The sequence below is a fragment of the Apus apus genome, chromosome 1 (genome assembly GCF_020740795.1).
Source record: "Apus apus isolate bApuApu2 chromosome 1, bApuApu2.pri.cur, whole genome shotgun sequence".
In the NCBI taxonomy this organism is placed as follows: Eukaryota; Metazoa; Chordata; class Aves; order Apodiformes; family Apodidae; genus Apus; species Apus apus.
Genome location: NC_067282.1, coordinates 131,441,217 through 131,458,295, shown reverse-complemented (window position 1 = coordinate 131,458,295; position 17,079 = coordinate 131,441,217). Strand labels below are relative to the sequence as shown.

The window sequence follows — 17,079 nt, the reverse complement described above, 5'->3', positions numbered from 1 at the left end:
CGGGTGCGGGGCTGGCTGGCAGCGCGTGCCCCGCGGGCAGGCACGGCGCGGCGGCGGCGGGGGCAAAGTCGCGGCGCAGCGCGTGCGGCCGGCGTGTGCGCGGGCAGCGGGAGCGAGGCGGGCGGCGGCGGGAGGCGGCGGGGGGAAGGAGCCGCCGCACGCTTTCGCCACCGCACGGGAGACGCGGAGAGGGGGGGTGGGGGTGTGTGTGGGGGGGGGTGGGGGGGGTGGGGGGGGGCAGGACACGGAGGCTGCATGTGCGCAGCGTCGCTGGCGGATCTCCCCAGACCGGTCGCAGCATCCCGCAGGCTCCGTCAAAAGCAGCGACGAAACATCAGCCGCTGCCAGACATGGATGAAGGAATCTCCCGCTTGCCGGAGAGGCAGCTGCTGGAGCATAGGGATTTTATAGGGTAAGGCGCCAGGACCGGGGGCTCCGTCTTGTGTCTCCTCCTGGGAAAGTGCGGTGCAGCAGCAGAAGAGCAGCGGCTGCCTGGCGCTGCGCGGGGCTCGCCTCCCTCCCGCGGGCGGACCCGGGCTGTCCCTCGCCCGGCCCTCCGGGCAGAGCCCTCGGCTCCCCCAGCGGCTCTGGGGCCCGTTCGCCCATTCGAGGAGGGTTTAGGCTGGCTCTCCCTCTTGCCCATGCTGGATCTTTGTGTTTTTCTTCAGGCTGGACTACCCTTCCCTCTATCTGTGCAAACCCAAAAGAGGCGTGAAGAGGGACGAGAGCAAGGTAAGAGTAAGTTTTCTGGGTCTGTTCTTGCTTAAACGCTTCATTTGGGTTCGCTCAGTTTTTCAGGGCATCCCCGGGGGGCTGCGCTTTTAACTTCCCCCCGAATTGCAAGCGGGTTTTACGAGCGAGCTGGCCCGGCGGGAAGAGCGGTGCCTTGGCGATAATTTGCGCGGCATGTGGTCGGCATGACATTTGTTTTGGTTTTGATCGTCGTTCCGAGGGACTCTGTCTAACGCCTGGCTTCTCCGGATTTCGCTAATTAGGAAACGTACAAACTGCCACATCGACTGATCGAAAAGAAGAGGCGAGACAGGATTAACGAGTGCATTGCCCAGCTGAAGGATTTACTGCCCGAGCATCTGAAATTGACGGTAAGGTGCGGAGGAGCGGGTATGTGGGTGCAGATGCAGGCAGCGGCAGCCTGCCCGCTGCGCAGCCCTCGGGGCGGCGGGGGCGTGGGACGCCGGGCTGCCCGCCCGTTGTGGCGGCGGCCCTGGCCGTAGCAGCCCTCGGGGACCGGTTTCCCCGAAGTTACGGAGGTGGCATTTGGCGGTGGCCAAAGCGTGCCGGGAGGTAGCCGAGCCGCCCCTTTCCCTTCCCTTTGCAGACGCTGGGACATCTGGAGAAAGCGGTGGTGCTGGAATTGACTTTGAAACACTTGAAAGCGCTCACAGCCTTAACGGAGCAGCAGCACCAGAAGATCATCGCTTTGCAGAATGGTAAGGGGCCTCGGGGCGCGCCGCCGAAGGGGCGCACTGGAGGCGGGCGGCAGGAGGCCGGGAGCGGGACACCCCACTCCGGAGCCGCGGGCAAACACTCTCTCCTCTCGGTCTCCCCCGCAGGGGAGCGGTCCATGAAGTCTCCCGTGCAGGCCGACCTGGACGCCTTCCACTCCGGCTTCCAGACTTGCGCTAAGGAAGTGCTGCAGTACCTCTCCCGCTTTGAGAGCTGGACCCCCCGCGAGCAGCGATGCGCCCAGCTCCTCGGCCACCTGCACTCCATCTCCTCGCAGTTCCTCCCCGGCCCCCAGCTCCTCTCCCCGCCGCCGGGCCCCCTCAGCAAAGGATCCTCCTCCTCTTCCTCCCCGCCCGCCCCCCACTGCGCGGCGGGCCACAAGCCGGAGGGCCAGGCTAATTGCGTGCCCGTCATCCAGCGGACTCACGCCGCCGAGCTCAGCGCCGAGACCGACACGGACACGGACAGCGGCTACGGCGGTGAAGGCGAGGCGCGCCCCGAGCGTGGCCCGCCGGCGGCGGCCGGGGGCCCGCTGCCCACCCTGGCCATCAAGCAGGAGCCGTCGGGCGACGAGGCGCCCTCCGCGCCAAAGCGCCTGAAGCTGGACCGCGGGGGCAGCCCCCTGCCCGGCCCGCCGGGGCTGGCGGCGCGGGGCGCCGAGGCGGCGGCGGCGGCGGCGCTGGTGAGACCCGACGCCGCGTTGCTGGGCTCGCTGATGGCCCTGGGGGCGGGCGGCGGCGGGGCCCCCTTCGGACAGCCGCCGGCGGCGGCCCCTTTCTGCCTGCCCTTCTACTTCATTTCACCCTCCGCCGCCGCCGCCTACATGCAGCCCTTCCTGGATAAAGGCAGCCTGGAGAAGTATCTCTACCCCGCCGCCCCCATCCCGCTCCTCTACCCGGGCATCCCGGCCCAGGCGGCAGCCGCCGCGGCCGCTGCCGCCGCCGCCGCCTCCTTCCCTTGCCTCTCCTCCGTGCTCGGCCCCGCCGAGAAGGCGGCCGCCGCCGCCGCCGGGCTGCCACCGGCGCCCCACCTCCTCCCGCACCCCTTCGCTGCCGCCGCCGGGCTGGCCTCCGCCGCCGAGCCCGGAGAGGAGGCCGAGACGGCGGCCGCCAAGGAGCCCAGCCCCGAGGGCCCGTGAGCCGCCGCCGGCCGGGAGCCCCCGCGGGCTCCCCGCCGCTGCCCTCCCCTCGGACTGGCCGGGAAAGGCCGTGGGGCCGGTACCTGCGCCCCCGGTTTCCTACGGGGGGCGGGGGGGCTTCTGCAAGGGGTCGCCAGGGTCTGGCCGGGCCGAGGCGTCAGCTGGCGGCGCGGGGTGCTGAGGACCCCGCGGGGAGCCTCGCCCCGCCGCAGAGGACCGGCAAGGATAAGAATTTGCTACTCAGTATTTTTTTAATGTTTGGCTTTATAAATGCATAAATATGTTAAGGAAAAAAAAAAAAGGAAGAAAACATAGTAAGGATACTTTTTTTTTTTTTTTTTTTTCTCTCTATAAGGTAACTTAAATGTTGCACCTTATTTGGAATGGGTTTATACAGTGTCCCTAAGCCCCGCTTAGGAACTTGCACTTGTCCGGGAGACCTGGGTGGGCTCAGAGTGAGGCGAGGGAAGAAGGGCGGACCCCAGCACCCGTGCTAGCACTTTACTCATGAGAATCGGAGCGAGGAGGGGTGGGGACCCTGAGCCCGAACCCGCAGTGCCTTGAGCACCCGCGGATGCTGCTGGCTCCAGCCAGTTCTGGGTGTGCAAGGAAAGGAGGGTCAGACCCATCATGTCACCTTCTGTGTTTCTTTTTTTTGTGTGTGTGTGGTTTGTTGTTTGTTGTTTCTTTTTTTTTTTTGTTAAGGTATACAAGCATAGCAAGTGCATTTGTTCTCACCCTGTCTTTATTTAATTCAGTATGTTCCTTATCCCCCCCCCCCCCCCCCCCCCCCCCCCCCCGCCTCCCCAGACCTCGCTGTATAAAATGAATGTTTCTGCACTGAACTACAAAAAAGAGCTCCCCCCACCCCAAGAACACGGGGCAGCTCATCAGCCTGAACTCATTTTATCCTAAATTCCAAATGACACAAGCTGGAGGCCCTAGGTAAACACCTCACTGTGCCGTCAGACATGATTAGACCAGTTGGGGTAAGTTTCCCATTCGGGGCTCTCCCCTCATCCCATGCTCAAAATACCACGATTTCCCTTTCTGGAGACAAACCAGACACCAGATAATCACACAGATAAAAGCTTTTGTAAGAAGGCTTAAACCAAGACCTTGCCTAGGTATTTTTAGTTTGTTGCCAAGGTAGCACTGTGAGAAATCTCACTTGAATGTTATGTAAGAGGTGAGACACAACAGCCTGGTGAGGAGCGAGTGCGCGGCCGGGGCCTGTCAGTCCGTTTGGTGCATCTGCTGCTGCTGTTGCTACTGTTTGCCTCAAACGCTGTGTTTAAACAACGTTAAAAAAGACACAAAAACAAAACAAAACAACCTTACTAGCCTACAGAGTGGCTGCGTGTAAATAGTTGTTAATACATCCGATTAATGATGTCTGACAATGCTATTTTTGTAGGGAGAAAATATGTGTTAATGATATTTTGAGTTAAATATCTTTTGGGGAGGATTTGCTGAAAAAAGTTGCACTTTTGTTACGATGCTTATGCTTGATACAAGCTTATGCTGTCTTAAATTATTAAAAAAAAATAAATCTCGTCTGCAAGAAACCAGCTGTTTTAGAACAGTCTAGTATGTGATATATTAGAAATCAATCTTTATATTCAGTATTTTCCAGCACTCCATGAATTCTATTATCTAAATATTTCCACACTATTTTGTGATTTAAAAAATTCTTACTAAGGAATAAAAACTTTAATACTCAACATGGGGTTGTCTACTAATTAAAAATCTTACGATACTACATAATAATGGGTACATTGAGCTTCAAAATGTCTAATTTTGTGGCTGACAATAATTTCATGCCTTTTCACACTTTTCATTTGGGTTTGAATTTGCTTGGTATCCTTCAACTCACTTGAGCAAACTCTTTGAAGTTTTAATGTTTCAGAAAGCAAAGTGTAAAGCGTGCCTGTGGAACACACAGGGTTCTTTCCTGATGTCTGCTTTTTTCATCTCCTTTTTGCAAAACATTAGTCTTTAAAATTAAGGCTTTACAGCCTTGGAGCTGCATGGGAGCTATCTCTCTTCACAATGAACAAACATCACGATTTGCCTGACCATCTAATGACGTATCATCATCTCTGGAGGAATAATGTATGTCCCATCTTGGAAATCCTCTAGGAAAACCGAACATTTGGGGGGAGGGGAGAAGAAGGGAGTAGGAGGGGGAATAAGAGTGGTGGAAACAGGCAAGTCATGCATAGCATGGAAATGTAGCACCCTAAAGACTTCCACAGATGTAATATCTGAGCCGCAGATCACCTTTTCTATGAAAAATTCTCCCAGAGAAAAAATTAAGAAAACCCTCAAACAGTAGCCAGTGTTTATGTAAGAGAAATACAAAGGAAACGTTTCGTGCTCCCTCTACTGGTTCTTCTATGCCAAGGAATCTGTACTGGCAGCGACACCGACTGTGAATGCAGTTGGAACACAAATGTAGCAGAAAACTCCAGCAGCCCTTTAAAATACAGGAGGACTTATAAACTGGGTGCGAAATAAGCGCTCCTTTTACACAATGCAAATGGGATTGTTAAGAAACAGGTCGATGTCTTTTCACATGGAAGCTTTAGCAAAATGAATGCCTATTAGAAAGAGACAGGAAGGCTCTCTGTACAAATTCCAGTGGACTCAGAGAAGTGCTTTTTCCATACAGTGATGATAAGGGACCAAAGGCCACTACGTTGCACCAGCATACCTGCTGGAGAGTCTATTATTTGTGGGCTGAAATCAAAGCTTATCAAAGGTAATGGAAAAAACTGCATCTGACTTTAGTCATCTTTGGGTCCTGGTGTGCCCCTTGCGTTACCACAGGAACGAAAGTGAACCAGGTTCAACCCTTCCACTCAGTGACTCGCCTGCCACTTTACTTTGACCCGCATACTTAAACAGCTTAACACTTGTTACGTGGCTGAAGTTACATAGGGACAAACGTGCTCATATAGTCCAGCTCCTCATAGTAGGGAGGAAATCTGCCTTACTGAGATGAAGCCCTTCCTACCGTTTTACTATAAGCACAGAAAGAGGGGGAGCCATGAGCACTTAATAAATAAATAAATAAATAAATAAATGTACCCCTCATGAACAACTTGGGTGGTTTGAAACCTGAGCTCGGGACAGGCTTTACATCTTTTTCAAACTTCCAGCCCTCCTTTGGGAATAGGAATCAGTTTAGATTTCATTAGGCTATAAACCTAGATCCTTACAGGGTTTTATCAATTTCAGTATTTCCCATGTACAATAACAGGAAGGCTTATTTTTATTAGCTCTTGAACCAAACGTGCCAAATGACTTCACGCCAAGTTGCAGCATCAGTGGAGTCTATTAAATTTTATTACGTAAAACATAAAGACAAAATAATAATACCAATGCCTCACAAAAGCAAACACATGAAAAAGGGTTTGTAATTGAGGCTGATAACCCACTGCTGCTGGAGGCAAAAGGCAAATAAATGACAGGAGGGACCCCAGTGTCAGCTTTAATTATTAAAATCTGGGCTTCCTCGGATTCCTTTGAGCCTAAATCAAACTGCATGTTTCATATTTTCTCGAGGTTAAAAAAATTATACAAACCCGAGACAAGAGCCTGACAGGCTTAAATACTCTTTCGCTGACATGCAAACATGAATTACCAGTGGTTATTTCCTACCTGCTTTCTGTACCTGGACCATCATCTGCACTTCCCGAGTGCTGAGAGTGCAGGACTGGGTGTTACACTGACTGTATACACTTAAGTGCACACTCCCCTTTTTCATAAACCACAAGATAAGGGATGTAAGCTGGTAAATAAATTTTCTTAAGCAATAAACTCTGAAAACAGGTTGTACTTATCCAGTGTATTACAGTGGCACAAAAGGCTCAATTATAGTGTGTTAAATAAACATGGTTGAGATTGTTAAGCCAATGGAAGGTAATAACATGTACCTCCCACTGACAGCCATGAAAGTTTTATGTTTGAAAGGATGACAGTTATAGAACTCAAACTGACTATCAGCCCTGTTTAAGAAAGGCCTGACCTACCAATTAAGTCAACATGAGTCCTTTTCTTAAGCATAATGAGCTTTGGAGTAGGTCCTAAGTCTATGTTTTGGGGGTCCTTTGTTTGTTTTTGTTTTTCAGTTCTAGCCAGGGCAGACTGAATGTCTTCGACATCCAGCAAGCCTAGGGAATGTGTGCAAGGTGTGTTTCAGCACAGGTAAGTTTCTAGTCTGGCCTGTACCCTGGGCCTTGCAATCTATTTCCTTTTCTCTTCAAACATCAGCTCCGAGAGTCATCTGATCTCTGCCTTCTTTGAGAAGTTTCCTGCCCGCTGGTTGCAGAAATGGACTTGAAAGCATGGCCTCAAAGAAAGCAAGTTACAAAACTGCCAAATTTCCTCTCTGCAAAAAAAACCCAACCAAACAAAAAAAAACACTTTGAATTTTTAGAGCCAGTTTCACTCCAGAAAGTCTGAATCTCTACTATACCTGGTTATACTGCAGTCTCAGAGTAGCTCTCTGTAGAGCAGCAGAGAGAAGCCAGTGGCTCACCTGCCACTAGCAGCGGCAGGTCCTGGATATGAGCAAGGGTGAGCTGCCACAGTCTCTTCACTCTCTGCATCCTTCCTGTGGTTACAGCATTTCAGTTTCCAGGGCTGTCAATATGTCACAAACACTGAACTCATCACAGCCTCAATAATGGCAGTGCCGTGGGCTGCACAGAGCTGTTCTGCCCCAGGCCCAGCAGCAGAAGCTGTTCTGCCTCGCTGAGCTCACGGGGTACCCCTGTGGCATCACACCTGCTGCCACTGCTGCCCTTTCCTGGGGTGTAAGCCTGCTTCTTCCTCACTGGCAGTCCTGCTGTGCCCCTGGGACAGCTGGGAAGACGTGACCTTGTGTTTTGGAAAGCAGGGGCTGTGATCTCAAGCAGCTCTACAGGGCCGTGGGGGCTGGGGAAAAGCTCTTTCTCCTGCATCCATAAAGGTCTGTTGGTTGTTTGCTTTGGAATTTTTTTACTTTTATATCTTTTTAAAGCTCAATGTCCCCATCCCTTTTCGTCCTGTTTTAGTTTAAAAGCACGTGCGCTTGATCTAACAGAAACCACAATATGAACTAATGCAAACCTCTGATGAGTGTTTTGGGAATTGGACCCCTCGATCCTTCTATATAAGCAGTTCCTTGAGTGCAGACATCTGCTGGGAATTGCTCCCTCGCAGACAGAAAAAGAAAGCAATTCCTAATTCCATTGTGCTTGTTTTGCTCTCAGGGCTCAAAGGTGAGTCTAGCTCTCACTTGAAAATACTTCCATCCAGACCAAAACCTGGAGAACCAGTTACTGAGAAAGAAACCCTTGTGGCCAAGTCAGTCTCACAGCTGAGCAACTTTTAAAGAATAACCTCAAGAAAAGAGCTATGCAAATATGGCCCCTTCTTACTCAGCAGAAAATTAATTGCCTGAGTGTGTTTGGCATCATACCTAAACTACAGAGCCAGCTGAGTTAACAGATACTGAAGTGGGTTCTATTCTCACTGCACTTTACCAACAAAATTGCTAAGGCTTCAGCCCTGCAGTTGGTGGCAGGCAAGCACACAGCTTTGCTCACACATAATGCTGCTTGCAAGAGGCCCACCTGCATAGGACCCGTAGCCCACCTGCATGGTCCTAGCATTAAGGGCTTTGTTAGAGCCCACTGAATCGACTTCAGGTTTGGATCCTGCAGGTAGTGACTGTGATGAGTATCTCCATGCCGTGGAGATCCCAGCTTCCAGTAAAGGCAGTAAGGCTCTAGGTTGCAGCTGTAGGATCTACTTTTCTCCTTGGCTGGAATACAAATATCTCCATCAAAACCAAACTGAAATAACTGAGGACTGTAACAACAAGACGGCCTGAGATGCAGAAAAAAACCAGCCCACCACATACAACTTTTCTCAGCAGCAAGATCTCCAAATGCGTTTGCAGGACTAGCAGTCGTGCAGATACCTCTCTTCGATGTGGAAGCTGAGCTCTGGTTCTGCAAGTGGCTCGGAGGCTGGAAAGGGCGGCGCTCCCCAAGATGGAAATATTTTGTGCTATGCTTGCAAAGAAAGAGTCTGCCTGGCTCGGCTGATCTGTACCTGTGCAGCTGGGGAAGAGCTGAAGCAGCGCGGTGCTCCTGAGCTGGCGGCTGCCTGCCCACCTGCACACCTGCACACCCGCACACCTGCACACCCGCACACCTGCCCACCTCAGCGGCCACCAGCCAGTGCTTGCGCACACGCGGCGCTGCGGGACAGCAGCTCTGGGAGGCGCGGGCCCCGGGAGGGGGGAACGCGGCGATGCAGGAGCTTCCACCAGCGCCTCGCCCGCAACCCTGCGGGCGCCCGGCGGACCGGCGGTGCTCAGCTCGCCGCGGGAAGACGGGCCCAGCGCTGCCTGGAGGCGGCTCCGCCCCAGAGGAGACCGGCAGGACCGGGGCTGCCTCTAGGGGGGCGGCCGGAGGGGCCGCCCGGGCCCCGCAGCGCCCGCCGGTAACGCGCCCGCCCCGGCCCCGCAGCGCCCGCCCCCGCCGCCCCCGCGATCCCGCGCACGCTGCCCGGCACGTGCGGGGGAGGGGGTGCGGGGGGGCGGCCGAGGCGGGGCGCTGCCCGGGCACGCGGGGCTGCGGGACCGCCGCGGGCTGCCGTGGCTGCGGCGCGGGCCCTGCGGCGGGAGGAGGCGGCTGGCGGCCCCGCAGGCGGGCGGTGGGGACGGGCCCGCGGCTTCAGGGCGGGCGCAGCCGCCCTCCGGACCGGCGGCTCGGCAAGGCAGACCCGTTAGGCGGGTCAGTCGGGCGTGGGCAGCCTGGTGCGAGCGTGATGGGTCTTGTGGGGAGACTAAACGTGTCCCTTCGGGCACCCCGCATCCCCCCTGGGTAGCAGGTAGGCGTGACGAAGCAGCCCTTGTGGCCTTGGGGCTGCGTCTGTAGCGCCCGTCGCGCCAGCAGCGTCCGTGCGGGCCAGGGAGGGGGGTTGGATTTAGCGCTGCCCGGGGACTGCGTTTGAGGTTTAAAACGAGTTGGATCCCGAGTCCCGGCACTCGAGAGGTGTGCTCCGTGTACGCTGAGCACACAGAACGCAGCGTCACGCAGGTGTGGGCCAGTTCTGCGCTCTTACACAGACAATATCAGCCATCGAGAGGTCTGTAGCCTTTGAGGGCACCGGCTGAAGTGCTAGTAAGCCAGGACCAAGGAATGGTCTTTGGTAAAGCCTGGTTTTCTGCTTTGGTTCTTCTCAAATAGTAATGTTCTTGCTGTGAAAAATCTATGGCCGTGTAGGGGAAGGCAGCACCTTTTAGCAGCACAGCTGATGCCACTGCAAAATCAGACCTTCCTTTAAGCACCCCAGCCTCTTTGTAGCTTCACAAAAGGACCTTGGCACCAGGAGTGCTTCACTCCCTAGCACGTTACAAACCTGAACTTTTTATTTATTTAGGAGCTTCCAGCCCTTCCTTACCCTGCTTGTCACGTACCCAGTCCTCCCACGTACATGTGCTTCTGAGACAGACCTCAGAAAGCCCAAGGCTGGAGGATGATGAATGGCATCCCACAGACCCTCCTGCTCAACCACGGGCAGGTGCTGGGCCAGGGCAAGGCATCGATACCAGCCTCAGCAGCTCTTCTTGCCACATCCAAGAGGCCTGGAACAGTCCTCAGTCCTGGCTGCAGCATCATCCTGTTGCTGCTTATGTGACACAGCAGGGACACGGGAGCCAGTGGGTTCTTTGTGAGAGCCACAGCCACCCTGCAGACAGCTGCCTGGGACATGAACTCACGGCAGCCAGGGGGCTGGAAAAGAGCCATACAAACTAGTTAATAGGACACATCTGTACCCCCAGCTTGCCCTGGGCCTCAGATGGTTGTCACTGAGCTCTACTCGGCTGTCGGCCCTACAGCCTTTCATAGAGGTAGCCGTGCAAATCTGTTTCGATTGTTGTTGTTTTTTTCAACTGCTGAACTACATTTGCTACCTTTATAGGCACCTGTTGGACAGCACAGAATGATCAGAAGATAACACAGTCATCTGAGAAGAGAAACCTAGATTCTAGCCCTGCTTTCCAGCATGTTTATATATCTAATATTACAGACCCACTGGAAAAACAAACAGACCTTCACAGGAGCTGGGGTGGGAAATGGCACTTTGGTTTCCTCTTCCCCGAAAGTGAAGACTCTAATCAACAGGCTAAAGCCATTTCTCAGTAAGTGACTGCTTAATTATTCTGTGCAAACTAGGGCAAGATCCACAAGAGAGACAGTACCCAGATTTCTGAGAACAGCTTTTGGACAGGGCCAGCCCACAGGGAGCAGGAGATGCAGAGGTAGACCTCCTTGGAGGAAGAATATCCAGTCCAGATCACCTACTGAGAAATAAATGTTCTGGTTACTACACTATTATTTAAATGCAGAGCTGCTTCCCTTCCAACTGCAGCTTTTTGTGTGAAGAGTGGTGCCCTCTGTTGTTCTAGAGAGAAGCTGCTATGAGTTAGGGGACCGAAAGCATGATTTTCCCCATACTGCAAATCCTTACAGATACCCTGGTTTTGACATAGAGGCAGTTTGCTGGGTCTGTCATGCTGAATGCACTACAGTCGGGACTTCAGTGTCTTGAGTGAAGTCGGGAAGGAGGCATCTGTAGAGGGGTTATGTATTAAGAAGAGTAGGTAAAAACTGTTTCATATCAGACTGCTTAAAAAATAGAAAAGGTGTGTAGAATGGGCAAGAATTGCTTATTTCAGCTGCTACTGAGGTAACTGAAGAGCATGGGAATGCGTGTGGGCAAGGGTCAGAGTTAAGTCTGTGCATCCTTTAGCATCTCCTGACGCTTGAGAAAGAGCTACCATGGCCTACCAAGCTGCTATCATTAGGTAATCCTCATGGGCACTCCTAGTCCATCTGTAAAGAAACATGTGATGGTGTATACCTGGGCTGCACGTGTTGCAGCTCCTTGGCATAACAGAGAGAAGCTGTATGTTTGGGTAGCAGTGTGCTGTGGAGCAGAGAAATAGGAGAGTGAAGATAGATCCGCCTGCCTGCGAAACAATGTGTCTTTGCAAAATGCCTAACAACTGGTCACGGGGTCAATTCCAGTGCGGTAAATTGCAAGGTAAGTACAGTTATTTGAAATGATGTTTGAGAGGAATCTGTGTGCCGTGCCCCAGGAGCCATCTCTGAGAAATGTGTTCCCATCAGCGTCCTGCCAGGCCCAGAGGGTATTTCCAGGAGTCCAGCTGTTTGCTGTGATTGCTGAACATGCCGAGTCTGCAATAACTGTTTTCAAAAGTACACTGTGATGTCATGGAGTTGCTTGAGTTTAGTAACCCCAGGGCAATGTGTTCCAAGGGGTAGAGGACATTCAGTTGCCTGTCAAAGTCCTTTTGTTCTACTTGGAGATCATCTATTTCTTCTCCAGGACCCAGCAGGTCTGAAATGGCCTCCTGGTAGTTTAGGGCTACCCCAGCATTTTCCCTAGTGGGGACAGTCAAATGTTTGCATTTTTACAAGCCTGTTAAGAGGCGATCTCCCAGAATCATAGAATGCCAGGCTGGAAGGGACCTCAAGGATCATCTGGTCCAACTTTTCTATGTAGAAACACGGTTTAGATGAGAAGGCTCAGCACCCTGTCAAGCTGAGTTTTAAAAGTGTTCAGTACTGGGGCATCCACCACTTCACTGGAAGATTATTCCAATGTCCAACTATTATCATAGTGAAAACTTTTTTCTGGTGTCCAGTTGGGATCTCCTCCCTTTCCTCAGTGGTTCCCAATGAATTCAAGTGACAGTGCCTTCAAGATGCACACATTCCCCTTTGACTGAAAGCACCTCCATGTTACAGGAGAGTCTGAACCTTCTGGCTGGGCCAGAAGGAACAGAAAGGCAGCTCAGAACCACTGTCTGACAGCTGCACAGCTGAGAAGAGGAACCCTTTTTTCCTTCTGATCTGTCCCTGTTCTCAGTACTGCAAGGCAGGTGAGCCTGCAGTTCAGCCATGCAACAGTGAGCCATAGCAGGGACACCACTGGGAAATGCCAATTTTTTGGGATACGTGGTTTCAAACCACTGCAGTTTCTTGAATGTCTTCAAATCTAAATACAATCCCAGTTGATCCTTCTAGTTTTGCTGCACAGCTGTCCTAGCCAAACAGGTAACTTGCATATGCTGACAGGAGAGTCAATAAGCCAAGTACAGTTACCTGAAGAAGAAATCAGAACAGACTCAAGTTTTTAACCCCAAACACAGCCACCCCAGAATTGCACCGCTCAGGTGGAGTTCCTTTTATAATACCCCTCAGTTATATTCTCACCTTCCAGCTTTAATCAGACATGGAGACAGGGAAGTTCAGCAAGCCCATCCACTGCGCATCAGAGACTGTGTGCATTTCTATAGCCAAAATGAGACAGAACAATGCCAGGAAGATTTCCCCTATCCTTAATTCAGGCTCTAAGAGTATTTTTCATCTTCAAGATGAAAATACAATGGAAGTTAACTGGAGCTGTGATGATCTGCACTCCAAGAAAACACAAACCTGACTTTTTAATACAGAACAGCTTGTTATTGTTAATTTTTACTTCCCCACTTTGCAGTCCCTGCCAAATAACTTAAAATTGATGGCCTTAATTCTGCACAGAGCTGAACTCCTCCTGCATATGCTGAAACCAGTGTGCTAAAATCAAAGGTAGATGAAGACACTCATTTTGCAGAGTAAATTTTTAAGTATAAAGCAGATCTCAAGTATAATTGGATCTCAAAGGTAAAAAGCTTTATTGGTCAAACCTGGTGCAACACTCGCAAAAGGAGCGATTGAGAGTCACTTCTTTGAAGGGCTTAGATTGTTGAGTTTGGAATGGAGATCAATCCTCTGCTATCAGGAAAAGGTTTAATATCTGCCTGAAGGGTTAGGGAAAGCTTCCCCTCTGAGCAGACTATTATGGTAACTCCAGACCAAGGTACTGTTTACTATTGAGCTGCCTTTGTCCATTCAGCTCTTGCTACAGAGACAGAGGCTGAATGCTAGGCCAGATGGCCTTCCAGCCTGACCTGGAACTGTTGGACAAGTCTGTATTCCTGTGTGATCAGAGCAGACTTTCCGTATACAAAAGTAGGTACATGGAGATGAAGGGCACGTACTCATTCTGTGAAGGCCCTTCACCTTGCTTAGTTTCCCATGCTAACAAAAGGGATGGTATTTTATGACCTGACTACGTAGCCGTGTATGTGTGTGCATATATAAATTATTCATGTCTGGGATCACTGTTATTCTGTGATAGTAATATGACAAGATAGATTTTATTTCTTGGGAGTTTTAGGCTGTGTTCCAACAATGGACTATGCTAAACAAGCAATTTTACCCATGCTAAACAAGCATGGGTACTTGTGCTCCTCAGGCTACTGAGCCCAGTTTTGCAGTTGCTCACAGTGCATGTTTGTTCTGCGCATCTGGGGCAGGCCAAGTCCATTTTTCTTATTAAAGGAGAGAAGTGTTCCTAGAAACAGGTGTTTCCTACTGTGCAGTTCCTCAGATGACCACGGACAAAGGTTGCAGCAAGAACTTTATTGAGCAGGCCATGAGATAAGATGCTATGGGACTGATTATTCATTGCCTTTTCAAATGCCAGCACCTGCACTAATTATTGCCTAAATGGGTTCAGACAGAAACATCTTAACAATGATCTTTAATCTCAGAACTGAGCTCTGGCCTTGAGTCTCTGTGCTAAGGCATGCTGGAAGGTGCTCATTCTGCACAGGTCTCCAGAGTAGGTGCAGCTGAGGTGTTTGTTAGTTAATTAAATTTATGGAGAGCATGAAGATAACACTTTAGAAATGGGAAACAACCAAAAAAAGGCACCGTCTTACAGTTCTAATTCTTGCACACTTTCTCTCTTCAGCCTCTAGTAGCAAAGGGCACTCGGGTAACTACAGAAAGCCACGAAATAGCAGCCTGTCATGGTGGGTTGCATGCGCTTTGTTAGAAGACATCAGACTTGTGGAAACACTGGAACATTTAGGACCACCAAGCAAATCTCAGCCTGCTCAATCATTGCTATCAATTAGGTGTAACACACCCCCAAGTAGCACTTGCAAAAGGATTTAAGCATCACTTGAAAGAGCATCACTTTGCAAGTAAAGTTGAAAAAAAGTTGGAATGAGGTTTTATTCCTTTACTTGCCTTTATACCCCTTCAGAAAAAGAAATCCATTTAAAGCTAAACAAGAACTCACCTTCAGAAAACCCCAGCTAACCTCAGCATGCCTGTGTCTTGCTCTCACTGTAAGGTAAAACTAATTCAGAGTGACTTCTTGTCATCCTCTTGGTACGATACAAAAATACACTTGACTGCAGAAGACTCTAGATTGCACAGTGAAGATCAGGACCATAGTGTGCTAAGCACTATTTGCCAAACAAATAGGAAATGAGATGCTCTTCCCCACAGGGCTTGCAGTATACATAGATAGAGTCAAAAGGGATGAAGCAGTATTATCTCAAGCTTACAGCTGGGGGACTCCAATCCAGAAGGATTATAGTAGCTTGCCCAAGGTCACACACAGGAACCCTATGGCAGAGCTGGGAAATGAAACAAGAGCTTCCCAGGCACTGGCAAACATGCCAGGCACAGGATAATCTCTAAAAGTAATGTTTCAACCCACATCTGTACACGTTTCAGAAACCTACCGGGCCTGAGCTTTCCTTACAGAGACTGCAGGGATTGCATCCTTTGTGCACCAGCTACACACACGTTGTGACCAGGACATGGTTCTTTATAAGTACTATTGTGTCCTTACTGAAATAATGTATTTAAAGATGGCATATTGCATGTTTTACGGGATTCTCTATTGTGCTATAAATGACTAGAAAATCTGATTTCCAACTAGCTACATGGCTACACTGCTCCAGGCGTGCCAGGATGTATTGCTGCCCTCTCGTGTAGACCTTGTTGTAATTGCAGTGTTGTGACCGATCTGCGGGGACAAGGTTATCTGGTGCCCTGCATCTAGCCTAACCTTTCACAACAGCCGTGCAGCTAATGGACATTGTTACCTTTCTCATTTACCCGTGTCACTGCCTCATCCACACTCCTTCTACATGACAGTGGGGAATCCAGGTCATAGTCTTGGCAACCACGATGCAGATTTGCTAGGTCAAGAGAATGGTTAAGACAACTTTGTAGCAACAAAGTTGTTCGTAGTTAAAAGGTCAGCTGGTGATCTCCAGTTACTCTTCAGCTTTCCAGAAGGGCCAGTTCTAGCTCATTGACCAAAGTTCAACTCAGGTTGATTGTGACTCCTAAAGTCCAATCACCTTTTCTGGGCATGTAACATAATGAAAAGCAGTTTGGTACACCTGATAAAAAGGAGGTGCTATTGCAGGTTGTGACAGGTAGTAATTTATGAGAAGCTTCAAAGGCAGTGACAAAGAAATCCCAGTTTTTCCCCACTTAAAGGCTGGCCCGAATTTTATTTTAGCAACAGCTACTGTTAGTACCCTGTGATCCATGTCACTCTCTCTAAAGCTGGATGATTGCTTTCACCTTCTATCACATGCATAGTGAAAGGTACTCCAAGGCAAATATGAATCATGTTAAAGGTGTTCTACTTGGTGTACAGCCCCTTCCCTTCCTCCCCATCCTCCCCTATTTTTTTTGTTTTAACCAGAAAAACATACCTAGGCAGGTAATTATCTGCACGCATTTATGTTTCACTGGATAAGGTTTTTTTAAGTGGACTTCTCATAAGCCCAGCTGGAGCTTTTCTAAATATTTTTTTTTCAAATTTTGCTCACTAAAAAAGAAATAATAGAAAACTTTTCTTCCCTCTACCTTAACCCAGGATTGAATATTGGATTTTTTCTATTGCATTTTCTCACCATGTTGTGCAATTATTTATTGTCTTCCTCCTTCTGCAAAGGGGGAAAGCAAAACAAGTGTGCAGCTTAAACAATATGCACAAAATAACATATGCAAGAAAAGATGCACAGAAAGGGAAAACTGGAGCTTGAACAATAGCATTGTTGTGTGTTTTGCAGCAACAGTGTGTATGAAAGCATGCTGTTGGGCAACAAGCCAACAAATAGGTAATTAACAAAGTAATTACATTATGAGAGGGGTGTGGGATATGAATTATAACTGTTGCAGGCCAAATGTGTGTTACTGTTCCGGAATCTGCCCTGTTGACTGGCCTTCACATTGCTTTCACAACTCCTGCTTCTCCTTGATATACCTGTGACTCAGAGGACTGGAAACTGAAATCAAAGTCTCATATACTTACCCCGTGTGGACCAAAGCAGGTACTGGAGATTAACACCCAACTGCCAACTCTTGCAGCTGAAAACTTATTCTGCTGTAGCTGCATTTCACCTCTGTCACTGTCTAGATGACTGAACAAAAGAGTGTGATAATACTGTGATGACACTCTCTGGGTCTGCCAGAGATTGCAGAGATCCCTACAGCCTTTCTGTAGCCAGGGGTTCAGATCAG

General features: G+C 50.2%; 1 protein-coding gene across 1 annotated transcript; it reads left to right on the top strand.

Annotated features, from left to right (window-relative positions):
* The first annotated feature begins 224 nt into the window (after positions 1–224).
* On the top strand, positions 225–3,332 carry BHLHE41 (basic helix-loop-helix family member e41). The gene is made up of 5 exons (XM_051607918.1): positions 225–412; positions 669–732; positions 996–1,103; positions 1,340–1,451; positions 1,575–3,332. Exons 1-5 carry the CDS (start codon positions 351–353, stop codon positions 2,603–2,605), a joined length of 1,377 nt encoding a protein of 458 aa, XP_051463878.1. The 5' UTR covers positions 225–350; the 3' UTR covers positions 2,606–3,332.
* Positions 3,333–17,079: the final 13,747 nt, after the last annotated feature.

Excerpts from the sequence above, each read along its gene's own strand:
- BHLHE41 (XM_051607918.1), top strand. The coding sequence starts at position 351 with ATGGATGAAGGAATCTCCCGCTTGCCGGAGAGGCAGCTGCTGGAGCAT. Across the intron at positions 1,104-1,339 it reads CCGAGCATCTGAAATTGACG|ACGCTGGGACATCTGGAGAA; the intron begins GTAAGGTGCGGA and ends TTCCCTTTGCAG. Across the intron at positions 1,452-1,574 it reads GATCATCGCTTTGCAGAATG|GGGAGCGGTCCATGAAGTCT; the intron begins GTAAGGGGCCTC and ends TCTCCCCCGCAG.